This window comes from Tursiops truncatus, chromosome 6 (genome assembly GCF_011762595.2).
Source record: "Tursiops truncatus isolate mTurTru1 chromosome 6, mTurTru1.mat.Y, whole genome shotgun sequence".
Classification (NCBI taxonomy): domain Eukaryota; kingdom Metazoa; phylum Chordata; class Mammalia; order Artiodactyla; family Delphinidae; genus Tursiops; species Tursiops truncatus.
This window is the reverse complement of record NC_047039.1, coordinates 31,799,376-31,817,283: the sequence shown is the minus strand read 5'-3', so window position 1 is coordinate 31,817,283 and position 17,908 is coordinate 31,799,376. Positions and strand designations below refer to the sequence as shown.

The 17,908-nt window shown below is 45.6% G+C and overlaps 1 protein-coding gene across 2 annotated transcripts in view; it reads right to left on the bottom strand.

Annotated features, from left to right (window-relative positions):
• GOLM1 (golgi membrane protein 1) overlaps window positions 1–15,285 on the bottom strand; it is a 56,553-nt gene extending 41,268 nt beyond the window's left edge. The window contains exons 1-3 of one of the 2 annotated variants that reach the window (XM_033857879.2): window positions 15,073–15,285; window positions 4,574–4,723; window positions 2,633–2,812 (exon numbers count right to left, since the gene is read on the bottom strand). In XM_033857879.2, coding sequence (XP_033713770.1) covers window positions 2,633–2,812; window positions 4,574–4,702 — 309 coding nt within the window. In that variant the 5' untranslated portion in view covers window positions 4,703–4,723; window positions 15,073–15,285. The remainder of the gene's footprint in view (window positions 1–2,632; window positions 2,813–4,573; window positions 4,724–15,072) is intronic. The other variant, XM_073806001.1, reaches the window with a different exon arrangement.
• Between the last annotated feature and the right edge of the window lie 2,623 nt (window positions 15,286–17,908).

The window sequence follows — 17,908 nt, the reverse complement described above, 5'->3', positions numbered from 1 at the left end:
GCCTGAAATCATACAGTTAAGGAAAACAAGGATTCGAACCCAGGGCTGCCTGGCCGGAAGCCCCATGCCATTCACCCTCACCCCAAACTACGGCAAAAATCCTCCTGGAGCTAAGAAACGAGCCCCCATCCCCACCCCCAAAATGAAAAGAACTTTGTATCACATCTCCTATAAAAGCTTAAAACTCCAAATGAAAGGACTCTCACCCTTTCCCAGCGGCTATTTGACTGTCTCTCAAATGTGTACTTTACCTTCTATACTGGGGCTCCTCGACTTTCAATATCCACTGTTAGATGTTTACTGTGACTACAAGAGCCTCCCTCCCCTTGGATGCTCAAACAGTTCTTGAACTTGGGGGTGGGGCAGGAGTGCTAAGATCCCGCATTATGTCCCCTATTTTAAAAAGAAACCGTAAAACTGAAGTGTTCAGAAGTGAGGTGTAACAGTCACCTGGTTTCTGGCTGGGAGATGTTCCCTCTCATTTCCTCCTACAGAGGCAGATGCTTTTAGGAAACAGTCGGTCAATCACATTTCAAAGAATTCCGAGTCTGAAGGCTTATCCCCACCAAAGCTTACACTCAATAAGCCAGCATTTCTGTATCTAGGGCTTGCCTGTGGTGATGAAGCTTCATTGACTGTGTTACTATGAATTCGCTAGAACAAATGGCTCTGGGCAGCGCAGTCTCTGAGGACTCCGCCCATACGATACGGGAAGCCCGGCTGCCTGCAACCTGTTTTACAGGACTCTGGAGCCCCTCGGCGTACCAAGGCCAAGGCAGAAGGTCCCATGAGCAGAAATTACCCTGCAGTCGCTCTTGCTTCTCCCCACCCCAAACAGGCACCCACACTTTGTGCCATGCACAAAAATATCCAGAAGCATGGAGGAGTATGAAAAGAGAGATTAGTCATTCCCAGAATTTTGGATTTCACGAGCCAGTAAAATTTCAGAGGCATTTGGGAGACTGATGAGGTTAAGAAAACAAGGACAGTTAAAAGCAATAACCAAACACCACATGCAGACATGAACAGCCCTTCTATCTTCTATCACTACCATTTCAAAAAAAAAAAAGTTAAAAACAAAATGTAGAAGGCCAGAGAATCAGAGTATCAACAAAAGACAATTCTTCCTACAGAAAAAAGAGTCAAATTTTCAGGTAATGACACACATACACACAGGGGTGGAGAGGCAGGCAGACAGGTACACAAAACATCCTCCTTTTTCCTCCCTCCCTGCAGATGGGAAAACCTTGCTCTGGCTGGTCCCAGACCTTAGCACATACGGTCCTTCCCACCTTGCCCTGTCCAGCCCAGGCCCAATGGGGCAAGGCTGCTGGTCTCTGCTGGGTCCCCTTTCCCAGCCCAACACTCCCCAGGTCCCATCACAGGCCTCCTTCCTAACTGGGCAGAGGGCCAGAGTGCCAGAGACCTTCTCGGTACGTCCTGCAAATCCCAGATGGACTTTCTGCCCACTCTATCCCCTGAGAATAAACTCTGCAGCCTCCCAAAGCGTGCTTCAGGAGGTTAAGCATGTGTACACACTGTGAGAAATGGCAAGGTCCCATTCTATTCAGCTAAGGGGATTTCAGGAGCACAAATAGTGTCACCCACACATGAGAAAAAGGGAGACCTTTCCTATAGGAAAGCACTTTATTATAAAGTTATAGGGAGCACTTTCCTATAACAGCATTAAAACTGGAACAATTCCCAAGGAAGGAATACACATTTGTGACTATGAGAAAGTACTCCGCAAATAAAAAAAAAAAAAAAAAAGCACTTCTCACCTTTTAAACCAGTTACATAGGAAAAGTCTGAGGCCCTATCTAGAAATGATTCATTATCCGGTAACTAGTAGCACTTTACACAGATCTGGCTCTTACTAATCCGTGTGCCTCTCTCTGTGAAATGTTTGATTTATTGGAAGGAGGTCATATCCTGAGATCCATTATCTTGAATGTGGACTTGGTTTTAGTAGGAAATAGTCAAATCTTGCGAGGAAATAAATAGTCATGAGTTTGATGCACTTTAGAAAGGAAGGTATTAGTGACTCACACCATTATACAATTTAACAGACAGGAAAGTGGAGTCACACAGTCCCAAGAAAACCAGAAAAAGCAAGACACATAAAGCTTAGATACGCTCACTAATGGGAAGCCCCTTTTTTAATCTGTGCAGGATCTGGTGTTTTTTAAATTTAAAAACCAGCACTCTTGGGTCCCCTACTTTCTTTGTTAGTATATATTAGGAGGTCTACATCTCCTCTCACTGTGAGATACTCAAGGGCACAAATGCTGTTCCTCTGTGAGATACAAGCATCCGGCACAGGCCTGGCACAGAGTAGGTACTTAACGCATACTTGTAGAAAGTAAGGAAAAAAGGTAACAGGAGGATGAACGTGCTGCTCAGACAGTTCTTTTGCATTTCTCCCATTTATCAGCACTGCAAAAGTTTTTCCAACAAACCCACCCAGGGCCTAATGGCGATATGAGGAGACATCCAAAGCTTGATCAAGAGGCTCATTCCACGCAACTACACCACATACACACACAGCGGCTTATGCTCCCATTGAGGAGAATTCGACAGGGTATAAATGGTACTTAGAACAGAATTAAGAGGAAAACCAAGCAGGTCTTGCCTTTTCATCCTGGTATAACTTGTTGACGCTCTCCATTTGAAAGTTGTGGCTGGACTGAATTTTGTCCAGCTGTTCCCGCTGCTTTTCCAGCTCCCCCTGGAACTCGTTCTTTTTCATCTCCACGGCCCCTCGCTCTGCTGCCGCCCTGCGGACCCTGCCTTCCAGCTCCACGATGCGCGTCTGCAAGGACATTGTATTTGTTATGATGATCTGCAATCATGATCACTGAAGTTACTACTATGACTCCCTGAAGGCTCCGATGATGGTTACCATTTTTTAGCAGTATTTTTATTTTTTGGTTGTGGCTCGAAGCATGTGGGATCTTAGTTCCCCAACCAGGGATCGAACCCACACCCCATGCGTTTGGAAGCGAGACGTCTTAACCACTGGACTGCCAGGGAAGTCCCAGCAGTATTTTTAAATTAAGTATGTACTTTTTAGACATAACACTATTGAACACTTAACAGACTACCATATAGTGTAAATATAACTCTTTATGCACTGGGAAAACAAAAACTCACATGACTTGTTTTATTGCGCTATTGGCTTTATTGTGGCAGTCTGGAACTGAATTCGGGATATTGCCAAGGTCTGCCTGTACATAAAATGGCTTATGCTTTACCTGGAGTGAGTTGGTGCTCAAATATTTAGTTCCTTTTCCTCACTAACAGAGCATTTAAGCACTCTTTATAAGACACAATCTCTGAAAACAGATTCAATTCTCTGCACACCAAGACCCCATCTGCCCAGAGAACAGGGGTCCAGCGGAAGCTCAGACAAAAGCACTGCAACCGGGGGGAGGTAAGCATGAGAGGAGGACAAAACACCCCTAGGGGATGGATTTCCACAGCTAAGAACTCAAGCTCTGCCATCAGAAAGACTGGGTTGGCATCCCAGCTCCCCTCGCCCTTAACCTCTCCGAGTCTTAGTTTGCCCACCTGTGAAATGGGGAACATAAAATCCCAACCCGAGAGAGTCTGTGTACAAAAGAAGGCAATGTATGCAATATATCCTTAAAGAAAAATTACTCCGACGCTTGCTAAAATGATAAGGAAAACTTGACTCAAGGCTACTGCAACAGGGGTCATGACTGTTGCAGTCGGGAGAGAAACTGTTCTCGACTCTGAGCCCAGCAAGGACAGCAGAGGATTTATAGCCAACGAGCAGAGTGAGGGGGTCAGTGGGTGGAAAAGCACTAAGAGGGTGGGGAGATTCTTGCTAAACTGGCCTAACAGGAGTCTTGCTAAAGGCAGGCCCAGGGCTAGACATCAAAGATAAGGGATGAGGACCTTGCTCAGGTATCAGGGGTGGAGGGACGAGTTAGAGGGATTCTTTGCTAAGCCTGGGCTGGGCAGGCCAAAAACAGGATGGGGGACCAAGATGGAGGCCTAGTCACGAAGCGGGCTCCTCAGAGGCTGACTAAACTGTGGTCAATGAGAGTCTCTGTCACTGCTCAGCGCTGCCTGACCCACGACGGGCAGCAATGAATGGGAAAGATAAAGTTATTATTATCAGTAAATGATGCCGATAAAGATTGGTACCTCTAAAAACGTATTTCTCAGGCCCGTTCTCCACGTGCATTACCAGCACCACTCTTAGATTCTGACTGTGGACTGGAGGACCAGAACGGGCTGTGGGCAGGGTACTTAACGTAAGTTGTCTTCCCAGAACCAGCCCAAAAGGCTTGACTGAAAATTGTTAACTCACAGGAAAAGCAGAGGCATGTCCTGGCAGCAATCCTAAGAAGTCACAAGGGGGTCCTCTCCCACCCAAGAGCAGAGCTGGCGTGCCGTCAGGCCGGGGGCTGGGTGGGGGGACATGCAGAGCCCCGCAGCGAGCATCACAGCATGCAACACCTTAGGTGGTGATAAACAGCAAACCCCTCGGACCCCACCGCCCAGCCGCTTTAAATACTCTGTGACATCCACACAAACAGAACACCTGGAGATCCACGCTCCGGGAGCTCGCAATCCAGTAGTTGAAGCCCAGGACAATGATACAGGCCACCAGGGCAGCCAGCACGAGGGGCGGCGACTTCATGCTCCGACGCCCGTTTCCCAATCCCATCATCTCACAGACCAGGCTGAGAATCTGCCAAATAAAAACAAACACACAGGCCTCAGTACCAGGATTACCACGCCCCAGGCATGCCACAGGCGTCATCACAACCAACACGAAGGTGTCCTGCCCCGAAACACGGGCTGGCGGCGTCTTCTCCTTGAAATGCAAAGCTGTCGGTGGAGGAGACCGTGTTAAGTAGCCCACCCAGAGCCAGTGGTGTGTGCCCTGGGCAGTGTGGCCAGACCCCTGGGACAGGCTTGTGGGAGCAAGCACCGTCCTAGAAACCCATCACACACAGGCTCAACACCTCAGGCAGGTAACAATTTCTCTCACACTTCAGTTTTCTTGTCTATAATTATAGTTCCTACCTCCCAGTACGATCTGAGAAATCATCATCTCTTTAAGCAGCAATAGCAAATAATAGTGCTTCTACAACACACTAGAAAGACTCCATTTCTCATAATTCCCCAAAGTCTTTTTGATCTGATTCCTAACCAGGGAGGGTTTTTTACCCTGTGACAGAATTGCCAAAGATACCCAGTTAAAGTGTTTCCCGAGCAAAGCCGGAAAGCCTTCTAGAAGTGTGTGAAGCCAGGACCGGAGGTGCCCTGCCTGCAGCAGAAACAGGCATTTATACTCTGCTTCCTTTGAACACTGTTCTCTCTCCCTTTGAAGCCATATCTGTGCAGCACAGCCGAGTTAGGAGAAGACTTCAAGGGCTGCAGGGAGCATGGAGCTTCTTAAAAGGAACACAAATACAGCTGAGAAGAAAGGAGCTATGTTTCACTCACGGGCCTCAACCCCAAGCCAGGTCTGGCTGGATCCTGGCCCTGGTCAGCAAGGACAAGGCAAACTGAGCCAGATCAAAGGTCCTTATCAGAGGGAGGGCAGCACACACAATAAACAGTCTCCCTCAGAACAGATATGCTTTTATGCCAGGTGTGGCCAGCAATGGAGGAAGAGGAAAAGGAGGTGAGGGAGGAGGGGGAAGGGAGACTACCAGGGACTCAGCTTTGAGGGGAAGTTCCTGCAGGTGAGAACACAGAAGAGCTGACAAAGCTGGCTCTCCCCCATGGTACCTGTAGCTAAGTGTGTCCCTGGGAGACATCCTCTCTCTCTGAATGAGCAATCTAGTTGAATCACCTAAAACAAAGCACCCCCAGAATTCCCATGAATTGAGGGCTGAGTCCAGCCTCCAATGGCTGATGGCTTCTTCACCAGCTTCTGGTCTCTCGGGACAAAAGAGGGAAAAAAGTTTTAAATTCAACTGACAGTTGATATCAGCAAACATTGTACATACTAACAGAGACTAATGCTCAGAAATAGTAAAGTTCTAGGAAATTTTATAGATCTGCTAAAAATGTCTCTACTGCCTCATCCTGTTTGATTTTGATCACAAATTTTTTTTTTTTTTTTTTACTCATTAACTTTTTAAAATGTAAGAAGACAAATACAATTGGGGAGAAAAATCACACGAAGTGTAAAATTAAAAGTCCTCCTCTTCCCACTCCACTGGCTGTATCCCTCTATTCCAGCTGCTCTTAACCCTCAGAGAGCATCAGAATCGCCTGGGACGCTTCTTAAATTACGAACAACTGGGCCCACTCCTCCTTTCTCTGTAAAATTTTTTGCCCATAATTTTTGGTTGGTGGTGGTGTTTTTAAAATAACCTAATCTTATCACTCTTTTCTTTTTATTGCTTCTAGATTTTGCTTATGTTTAGAAAGACATTTCCTACTCTAAGTTTATATATACATTTACCCATATCTCCCCTCAACATATCTATGTTTTCATATTTCTATGTAAATGTTTCATCTACTTGGAATTCCTTTTTGATGTAAGGAGTAAGGAAATACAAAGAAAACAACTTTTTTTTTTTTTTTTGTAACGGCTGGCCAGTTCCTTGGGCATCCTTTATTATGGAATAAACTATTTTTACTTAGTTCTTTGAAAGGCCATCTTTGTCATATGCTTAATTCCCTAAAAATAAACTTTTAGATGGGACACTCGATCTTTTGTTATTTCTGCAGATGTAAGTCAGGGTGGGTATACTTTAGCTCTGAAAACAATATAACTCAACTCTCACTTCAAGGACGTGTACAAATGATCATTTAACATTCTCCTTCCTTTAGCCAGTCAGTAAAAAATTTAATGAGCAACTACTAGGGAACAGGTGCTGTGCTAGCACCAGGAAGCTCAGGGCAGTGTTAAGAGAACAAACTCTGGAAACTGATGGCCAGAGTCGGATCCTGGTTCCACCTCTTCGGAGTCACAGGACCCATCTGTGCCTCACCGTCTTCCTCAGAGGGTTCAAGTGAGTAACAGACGAGTAAAGATATGAGAAGTGCTTAGAACCACAACAGGCACATAGTGTCAATTGCTCGATAAATGCTGACTATCATTATTAGAGATGGAAAGATGAATAACAAATCATTTCCAGATCTGGTCTTTTTCTTGTTCTATAAGAAAAAGGTGATGAATGCTTTCCTTCCTCAATCGTTCTACTTTATAGGAACCAGCCATCTGCATTCTTCCCTTGACTCTGCTGTCAACTGAAGCAGCAGTAACTGTCATCTCCTGGGACTGACTCCGGATACCGCTGCAGCAGTAGGCATCCCAGACCAGGACCACATTATGCAAAAGAGAGATGCCAGGAAGTTGAGTACAGTCTCAGAAGCCCGTCACTGTGACCCAGCACTTGGCCAGCCGGACGGTGTGCAGCCACCCAGAGGGATGGTTAGGAGAGCCCTGGACTTCCCAATGGACACAGGGCTGCCCAGGTAAGAAGACGACCACAGCTGTGCCAAGAGGAAGGGAGGGCCTGCAAGGTGCCTCACCATGGACTTCCAGGACTGCAGGAACCCTGCTGCTGAAGACAAAGGGACAAACACAGGTGGTAAATGCCAAAGCCTGAGGAAGACTGAGGGCGGGAACTCAGAGCCAGAGTTTACAGCTGTCAAACATTTCAAACGCCTTCCTCTCCTCCACCTTAGAATTTATGTAGACTGCAGGGTGATGGAAGTGGGTGGGAGACAGACTGTGTCAGACAGATTAATAGTTATAATTTAGGCTTCAGAATGTGTTTTGTCTCATATTTGATTACAGTCACCTGACATACTGAAAAAGATTAACCTGAATCAGCCGAACTCTGTGAAATTCCAGGTTTCCCTGGAATGAAAGAAAGTGGTGTGTGTCTGCACTAAAAGTTTCTTGGTAAGTTGAAAAAGTCATTAAAAAAAAAAAAAAAAAACCCTGCAGATTCTTTCTACTGGCTTAATTTTAAAAATTCAATCTACTGGTTAAAATTATTGTTTGCTTGTAAGCCAAAAATTTTTATAAGCAAACAGAGACCTCTAATTACTTTTTTCAGAAAAAGAAAAAGCATAAGAAAATGGGCAACTGGCCAAATGCATGAGCCCCTTGAACCTCCTAGTTAAATAATTTTTTCATTTCCTCATTTTCACATAGAGGTTTTAAATCATATAGGCAAATATATGGGAGCAATCAAATCGGATTGGCTTGTTTGACCAATGTCATCACTGCAGAAACAACACACCTTCTCCAAACAGCAGGGGAGCTGCACCTTTATTCCTTTTCAGAAGAACTGGCTTCACCCGGATGGCGGAGGGCCAGAGCTGGAGGTGCCCTGCACGGAGTTCCGAAGTCACCATAGTGAAGCCAACAGACTGGAGGACGCCCCACTCAGCATTTTTTTGGAGGGTTTAGAGATATTCTACTCCGTCCCAAGAATGTCTCCAAGGCAGGGGTTAGCATACCAAGGCCCACAGGCCATTGGTGGCCCATTTTGTAAATAAGGGTTTGCTGAACACAGCCATGCCCAGCCCTTGAAGTACTGCCCACAGCTGCTTTCTAGCTACAAGGCAGAGTTGAAAAGTTGAGATGGGTTATTACGAAGACTGAAACAGTTAAAGTATTTACTATCTTTCCCTTCCAGAAACTTTGCCAACTCCTGCTCTAAACCATTAGGGTTAAAGGACAAGTCCATTGTATTCTCCTTAAACTGCTTTAAAAACTTACTAGGGGCTTCCCTGGTGGCGCAGTGGTTGAGAATCTGCCTGCTAATGCAGGGGACACGGGTTTGAGCCCTGGTCTGGGAGGATCCCACATGCCGCGGAACAACTAGGCCCGTGAGCCTCAACTACTGAGCCTGCGCGTCTGGAGCCTGTGCTCCGCAACAAGAGAGGCTGCAATAGTGAGAGGCCCCCGCTTGCCACAACTAGACAAGGCCCTCGCGCAGAAACGAAGACCCAACACAGCAAAAATAAATAAATAAATTACTAAACTCCTACCCCCAACATCTTCTTAAAAAAAAAAAACTTACTAGGAAGTGCACAGGTTCTCCTCCTCTCACTTTCCCAACCTCCAATTTTTCCCCAATTCTAGAAGCTAACAGTTTAGAAAGAAAAACCTTTAATAGCATGGTAAATGTAGTTAATAATACTGTATTGCATATCTGAAAGTTGCTAAGAGAGTAGATCTTAAAAGTTCTCATCACAAGAAAAAAAAATTCGTAACTATGTGGTTACAGATGTTAACTAGACTCATCGTGGTGAGCATTTCACAATATATACAAATATTGAATCATTTTGTTGTATGCCTGAAACTAATGCTATGTCAATTATACTCAATAAAATGTTTTAAAAAGAAAAACTAAAAATTAATGTGCATGTTTAGCGCTATGCAGTGAAAATACCAAAAACTGAAGTGAATGAGTGAAAATGAATGAGGAGAACCAAATTCCACTGTGCTTCTTCCAGCACTTGATTTTCTGAAGAAGGGCCACCTTCCCTACAGACACCAAGACTACACGTTGGCAGGCGTTCCCAAATTCCTCCTAGTCTAGTTCAGGAGTTGGCAAACTTCAGCCTAACGGCCGAATCCTGCCAGCCACCTGTTTCTGTACACTGCCTGAAAGCTCAGATTTTAAGTTTTTTAAGTGAAAAAAATCAGAATAATAATATTTCATGACATGAAAAGTACTGAAATATACGAAATTAAAACTTCAGTGTCCCTAAATGAAGTTTTATTGGGATACAACGATGCCCATTCATTTACGTATTGTCTATCGCTGTCGGGCTACAAGAAGTGAGTAGCTGTGACATAGCCCACAGGGCCTGCAGAACCTAAAATGCCATCTGGCCCTTTACAGAAAAGGTTTGCTGTACCTTTAGACACCTGCTGTAGTTCAGTGGTTCTCAAAGTGTGTTCCCTGGACCAGCAGCATCAGCATCACGTTGGAATGTTAGAAATTTAAATGTTCTGGCCCACCCCAGACCTACCAAGTCAGCGACTTGGGGTCTGTGTTTAAAAGCCCTCCACGTGATGCTGATGCAGGTCAAGGTTGAGAACCACTGTCCTCTCCAGAGCTCACTGGACAAGTCTGACAAGTGAATCTTGTTCTGGCTGTACTCATTTATTTTCAAAAAGCGGAAAGACATGTTGGAGGGGGTGTGTTGTTTATCTTTGGAGAAATACTTGTATTTCCCTACTGTTTAAAGGTTGAGTTTGAGTTTTTTCCTCCCAGCTCTTTCATGGCCTTTGGCCTTCCATTTTACTCTACTATTTTCTCACACCTCCCATCTGCAGTTGCAAACATTGTCCCTAAACCTATCTACTACTGTGTGCCCTAGAGAAATAAGGTTTCTTTTTACCTCCCTAAGAGGTAAAGAGTAACCCCAAATGGACTCCATTTAAAGAAACTTCGTCGAGGGTCTTTTCTCCCTTTGGCCATCTCAAAGTCACTGTTCACCTGTGGATAAAGGTACCTCTTCTTTAATAAGAATGAAGTGATCACTAATTCCAGAGCAACATGGCTTCTACAGGACCTCCCTCACTGATACAGAAAACACAGAGGAAAGATAAGGAATCATCTATCTGCTACACAGATATAAATGACAGAGAGCATTTTGATGGGCTAGACCCTCCAGTTCTGACAGCACTGATATCAGAGAAACCGTTAAAAATTTTTTTCTAAATCAATCATTAGTATATTAAAATTCTGTCCAAGAATTCACCAAGGCAATACTTTAAAAACTGGTAATAGCGAATGAGCCATCTTGAAGTTCCAGCCCAACTGGGCCTCAAAAGACTGCAGCCCAGTCAACCCACAGAATCAGGAGCAATAATAAAATGATGGTTTTAAGCTTGGAGATGATTTGTTACAGAGCAACAGATGATCAAAATACAAACTGTTACATGAAAAAAGTTACAAAATAGTAATTATCATATCCTACTTTTGTTAAAAAAAATTTTAAAATACACTCAGTAAATCAATATATTTTTCTACCATAGAAAATGTATAGCAAATGTTTATAAGGAAGGATATATACAAGTTGTAGTAAGGGAGCAGAATGTATAGAGGAATGAAGCTTTCATTTTTTTGCTTTATACCATTTTTTTTTCCTCAATGAGCGTATCTTTAATACAAAAGCCAAACAGTAACAATAAAAAATTGAGATGTTAGGAAGATGTATAATGGTAACATTAGCAAGTTTTGAAGCTGTATTTGTAGCATTCCCAGATTAAATCACAGTATTTTACAGCTTCTTCTAAAACAAAACAATGACAACATATATATGTATTACGAAGTAGAGAAATACACTGAACTCACTCAAATACATTCCAAGGCTCCCTTCTGTGCTGGACCCCACCACCAGGGACACTAAGAAGACCCAGGTCCCTGTCTTGAGCCTGGGCAGGTAACTGAGAGGAGATGCAGGGCAGCATGAGGACCCATTTCTGACTTGCTGACGGGGCAGTTCCTCTTCTCCTCCCAACCTCCTGGGCTCATCTGTAAAGGGATAACCTTGGAGTCTGTCTTCTAAGGCTGGTGTGAAAATTAAATGAGGGCATTTACTTGCCACCAAGTAAATACTTAACTGAAAGGAACTGCTGTGGTATTGAGAGTGTGGCTAAAGTGAGAGAACCAACTGTCTACCAGCAGGGTGCATGCATTCCAGAAGGTATAAAAGATGCTCCACCTGGCTGGGGAAAAAATCCTAGAAGTTACATTTATTTTTATCCAAAAAGTAGAATAGCAACTATGTTTTAGTAATATAAATATTACATATAACAAGTTAAATATATTATGTATATACTAATTATTTTACACTATGTTACACCGTACTAATTATACTACCATGAAATACTAATAGTGCTAATAAAAGCAGGAACTGACTGACTGCAACCTCACAAAGACCCTCTGTCAAGGGTCACCTGTCACCAGCCCTCTGAGATGCCTGAAGCACTCCTTTGACTTTGGCAAGTGCACAGTGAGGTAGATGGACAAATTATAACTAAACTAAACCCCACAGAGGATATGAATAGCTTTAAGATTCCTACCGAAAGCACAAATTAAAGCTACACTAATAAACGCAAGCAGAGGTGAACACAAGCCCAAGGCTGGGAACACACTTCCCACCCTGAGTCAGCTTCACCTGAGCCACATCACAAAGTAAAAACAATGATGACGTACTCAGGACAAGAACCAGGCCAAAAATACTCAAAATTCAAGGAGTATAGGAAAAAGGGTTTTACCTCCACTGTGATTAACAGTGAATCCATCTCTAAGTGTACACTGAACCTTGAGATACAAGGAAACGATGACAGCAGCACATGTATATAATTTATAATTAAGTAACAAACACACATAAGAGGAGTGCTAAAAATTGGTCTTAATTGAGATATAATTGACATATTACACTGTATTCGTTTTAGGTGTTAAAATTTTTTTACTAACAAGAATGAGCAAAAAAGCTTGGAAACCACAGCAAACTACAATATATATCACTATAATCATATTATATAGTATTTTTACATATATATTCTTCCGGTCAGGCACTAATTAATCTTCAAAACCTTAGTTAGAGGAAGTTCTATTAATGCAGCCTTGAAGGAAAATAAGATCAAAATGTTGTAAAAATCTGAGAAGGTATGCATTTTTTTTCCTGAAAATGGGGGAAATTTCTTTGTGAAGCAAAGTAGTCTCTCTGGGAATTTTGGAAATAATCCTTAAACTTCAAGCCAAGTCTCTCTTTCAATGTAATTTCATCAGTAACTTGAAAAAGTCTAGAAAAGAAAATAACCACAATCTAGGACAATCTTGGGGGAGCAAGTGAAATCACATTCACACTTTGTTAAGGTGAACGCCAAGAGCATATCAAGACCGTTCCTTTTACTCCTGTGAATTTTTAGAAAATAATTTTAACCAAGTTTTTGTTTTTAAACAAAAAAAAGTGCTTTTTTTCCTTATCCCAATTACAGATGTTACTTCCCATTCCCCAGGTCATTAAAAAAGAAATTAATCTTTTTCTAAGGCACCTTATTTTTTTCTAAAGAAAAATAAAAACAACAATAATACAACTGAATTAAAGCCCCAGGCACAGGGCCTCATCCCTGTTCCTGCCTCCCCCTCTCCCGGCCACCCCAAGCCTGTTTAGAAGCAGGGCTGGTCTTCAGGAACCACACTACTTTCAAGCTCCCTTTCACTAAACCGCCCGTGATGGGATCCTGTTCCCCACGCAGCACAGCTGGCTTGAAGCGACAGGCCACCTTCTAACTCTTCCCGACAGAGGCAGTTTCCCCAGGCTCTGCCTGGCTATCCTTTGTGCTTCAGATGCAGAAAGCCAGCTTGCAACATTCACAGGATCTTCAGCACAGTCAGCAGTTCCCTCCCTGCTGGGAAGGTGGCCACATAAATGGACTGAAGGTAGCCCTGGGCCTAACATGGTCAACCATCCTCACTGCTGTTTCAGCCACACCCCTCAAAAAAACTATATAAATGCAAAATCTTTTCATTCCCCCATCAATAACTGGACCTAGGGCCAGCAATTAGAAAGCAGACGGCATCCTTAGCTCCTAATGGCAACGTCCCCAAAATCTGACACCCCCCCCCCCACCAGCATCCCTTCCTCTCATCGTTGGTCTTTCATTTTTGAGAAAAACCAAAAAAAAAAACCAAAAAAAAAGTGGTATCTTCACAGGATACCAAAAAAAAACCAAAAAAAAAACCAAAAAAAAAGTGGTATCTTCACAGGAGAACAAAATATGTCTTGAAGAGTTAACCTGTTTTCTTTAAACATCCTATGAACTCAGTGTTTTCACCACTGGCCCCTTAAAACTTGAATTCTGACCTAAGAACAGCAAGCCTTAGCAAGTTACTGGTTTCTATTTACAAATAAAGTAAAACTCTTCTTCACGATAGCATGAGCTTGGCTTAATCTTCTCTAACACAAGTAGAAGGAGCTAGGGATGCCCTAGGAGACCCACAAGGACCAACAAGGGATTCCACTTCTCATGTCTCACGCTACAAAAAATTCAGAAATACTAAAACTGCCAAATTTGAGTCAATCTCATGGCCATGAGTCAAACAGAGTCACTCTAGAGCTGTTAAATATTTAAGCAGGCTACTGGACATCTTACTCTGCTCCTAGGAATGTCCCTCCATATTTGCCTAATTTAGGGCAACTGGGCCTTGAAGACCACAAACCAGACAAAAGAAATCTCAAAACCGTGAAAGCCACACGAGTCTGGTTTTGCAAATTTGTAAACGGGATATCTTAAGCACCATTACTTGCCGAATACAATGATTCTTAAATTCCGCTAAAAAGAACACTCATCAAAATAGGCATTTTGCCTGTTTCGTTTTACCAAAAAACAATCATTAAGAATACTAAATAGGGTGTGACATATAAAGAGTATGGAAACCCATAAGACTATTCCTACAGCAGAACAAAAGTTCTGTGGATCCTCCACGCCGCCAAAGATGGGAAATACTGGTACAGGAGGGAACCCGGAGCATCCCTGAGACGGGCTTCAGAGGAGCTCTGGCGGCTCGCAGAACAAGAACCCGGCGTCAAGCTCCCGGTCACCTGCCAGGACGCGACCGCTGCCAACTTGGGCACCGCGGCGGCCCGAGCGCGCGCGGGGCTGAGGGGGAAGAGAGGAGCGGCGCGGCCAGCCCGCCCTCCCCGCGTGCCAATCACGCCCGCACGGCAGGCACTAGCGCGACTTTGGAGAATGCTCGCTTTTGACTTTGGATGCCGACGCGCGTGACACAGCTAACAACAAAAAGAAAGGCCCCGCATCGCCCCAGACCAGGTCCGCAGGGGAGCCCAAGCCGGGAGACGGAACCCGGCGGGTCAGGGCGGCCCCGGGAAGGAGGCTCCGGCGCGGGGAGGCGCGGGGCCGGCCCCGAGCCGACTCCGGTAAAAGGCTGAGGCCCGGGCACAAGCCAGGGGGTGTTTCCGGGACCCGGCGCGGGGTCTCTGGGCGCGGGCCCGGGGCCGAGGAGGGACAAGGAGAAGCAAGGCGGCCAGTGCGGCCGAAGGGCGCGCCGAGCACGCGCGCCGCCCACTCACCTCCTGCAGCGGCTCCGGTGGCCGCTCGGTGCTGCGAGGCCCGGCTCCCAGGCCGCCCGGGCCGCTCTCCCACCGCCGCCGGCCTCACGCTCCCGCCCGCTCCGCGCCCCGCGCAGCCTCCAACGCCGCCGCGTCTCCGGCCTCCGCAGCTGCGAGTCCCCGCCCCCGGGCAGCGCCGGCGGCGCGGTGAGGAGGCGGCCTCGCGAGCGCGAGGAGGCGAGGCCGTGGCCGCGCCCGGACACCCGGCCCCACAGCGCGCGCGCCCTGGCCCGCGGCCGACCTGCGACTGGAGCCGGGAAGCCCCCGTCGCGCCCCCTCCCCCCCGCCAGCAGCCCCTCCCCTCCCCACTGCGGCTCCCGGCGCGCCTTCTAGTCGAGGCTCAGAGAGCCGAGCAGAGCGGTCCAGAGGCTTTCGGAGGAGGCGCGTGAAGGTGGAACGCGGCGGCGGAGATAAGGGGTCCGGGGAGACGGGGCCCCGGGGAGACGGGCCCCGGGGAGACGGGCCCCGGGGAGACACGCCCCCCAGCACCCCCGCCCCCGCCCCGAGGGAATTTTCCGGAACCCAGAGCTGACCACGCCCAGCGCCACACTCCTGGTCACACTCACTTCTCCTCAGTAGTCCTTTTTCTTCCACCAGCCCTTCGCAGTTGGTCCTAATCTCCCCACAGCTGTTATCTCTCACCGCTAATTTGTCGGGTTGCGACCCTGGGACGGCGTGCAACAAAACGAAGATTCCTGGGCGTTGCGCAAGCCGGATTCTCTAGGACTTTCTAAGGATGGGGCTTGGGAATTTGAATTTTAAACAGCGTCCAGGTGGGCTTCGGGCACATGGAAGTTTGAGAAGCACTGATGAGCCACACCTGCCTGAGAAGATGCCACAAAACTAGCAACCTATAGGATAACCATACTAGGAAATTGTAAAGCAGTGGTTCTTAACCGTGACGGCATTGGCCAGACATTGGAATTCTCTGGGAGCTTTTAGAGTATTCAGAGACCACGGTCCCACCTCTGGAGTTCTGAGCCCGAACATTGGTATTTTTGTTTTAAAGCTTCCCAGATAGTTGTAACATGTGGCCAGGATTGAGAACAGTTTTCCTAGAACCATCTCTTTTTAAACCTACCTGGCTCTGGTGTCTGGGGAAAGAGTCCCTTGGCTCGCCCCTCCCAAACCCCAACACCAAAAAACAAGCAGAAACACACGCAAACTCCTGAGGGAACGCTCACAGCCAAAACTGTTTTCAACCAGAACAGACTCCCCTTCAAACAGGTGACCAAGATGTCTTACTACCACCTGAGCATGGATCTCGTTAACTGCAGGAAAAGTATCTTCATGAGCTGACAATAATGACCCCTTTAGAGTGATATTCGAGTATATTCCAAAAAGATGTTTTCATTACCCATTGTTAGACTGCCACCTGGTCAGACTAAGTGTTCAAAAGCTGAGCGTGTGTTGGCTGTCAGCCCTGGCTTTTCCATAGACTTGACTTGTATCCCTTGGCTCTGACCTTCTCCCCACCTTCAGACACGGTAACTTCCCTTATTGCTCCTTTTGGCTCTCGTAGCAATGTTTTGCCTTCTTAGACTGTGGACCATAACTTCCACCTCATTTGCCTCTAAGTATGTTCCCATTAGTGTCTGTGATTTATCAACAGCTAATTAGTCAGTGACTAAGCCAGTGATTCTTAAACACTTTATAGAAGAGGTCCATATGTCTAGGTACTAGGGAAGCTGGCTGAGTTAACTACATCTTTATTGAGGGGGGAATCAGTCCTTTCCAAGTTTCATAAGAATCTTTATGACAAAATTTGGAATTTTTAAGATGTAGTTCTTAAAGTTCTTTTAAGATGCAATATTTATATATGCAGTGTTGCATATGTAAATTTGGGTTTACATTTCTTATAAAGTTCTCTTCTGTCTCCTCAAGGCTTCTCACCCAGAACGTTTAACCTAATCACTTTATGGCCCTAAAAATTCAACTGGATAGATTTTGATTAAACAATGTGCAAGGGGCTGTGGTGGTTGGTTGCAGCAGGCCCCCAGGTTTTGTCTGTTCAGCATTCTTTCCCTCACTAGGTAATAGCACCCGATTTTCATATAGGAACCTATCTCCTACTCTCCAAGGAATACAGCCTTCGTCAGACTGTCAATCAAAGTGATGGCCTCTCCAGCTCAAGGGATAGACTGTTGTATTAGTTTTCTATTTGCTACCCTAACAAATTATCACAAACCTAGAGTTAAAACAACAGAGTTCTGTTGGTCAAAAATCTCACTGGGCTAAAACCAAGGTGTCAGTAGGGCTGCATTCCTTTCTGGAAGCTCTCAAGAAGTTCCATTTCATTGCCTTTTCCAGCTTCTAGAGGCTGCTGGCATTCCTCAGCCCATAACCCCCTTCCTTCATGTTCCAAACCAGCAATCTTCAAAATCAGTAACATCTTTCTAATCCTGCTTCCAATAGTCACATCTCTCAGATCCAGCTGGAAAAGTTTCTTCACTTCTAAGGATGCTTGTGATTACATTGGTCCCACCCCAATAATCCAACATAATCTCTGGAGCTCAAGGTCCTTAATTTACTCACATCTGCAAAGTCCCTTTTGCCACTTAAGGTAACGTTTACAGGTTTCAGGGATTAAGACATGAACATCTTGGACTTCCCTGGTGGCACAGTGGGTAAGAATCCACCTGCAAATGCCGGGGACACGGGTTCAAGCCCTGGTCCGGGAAGATCCCATATGCCGCGGGGCAACTAAGTCCATGTGCCACAACTACTGAGCCTGTGCTCTAGAGCCTGCGAGCCACAACTATTGAGCCCGTGCACCACAACAAGAGAAGCCACCGCA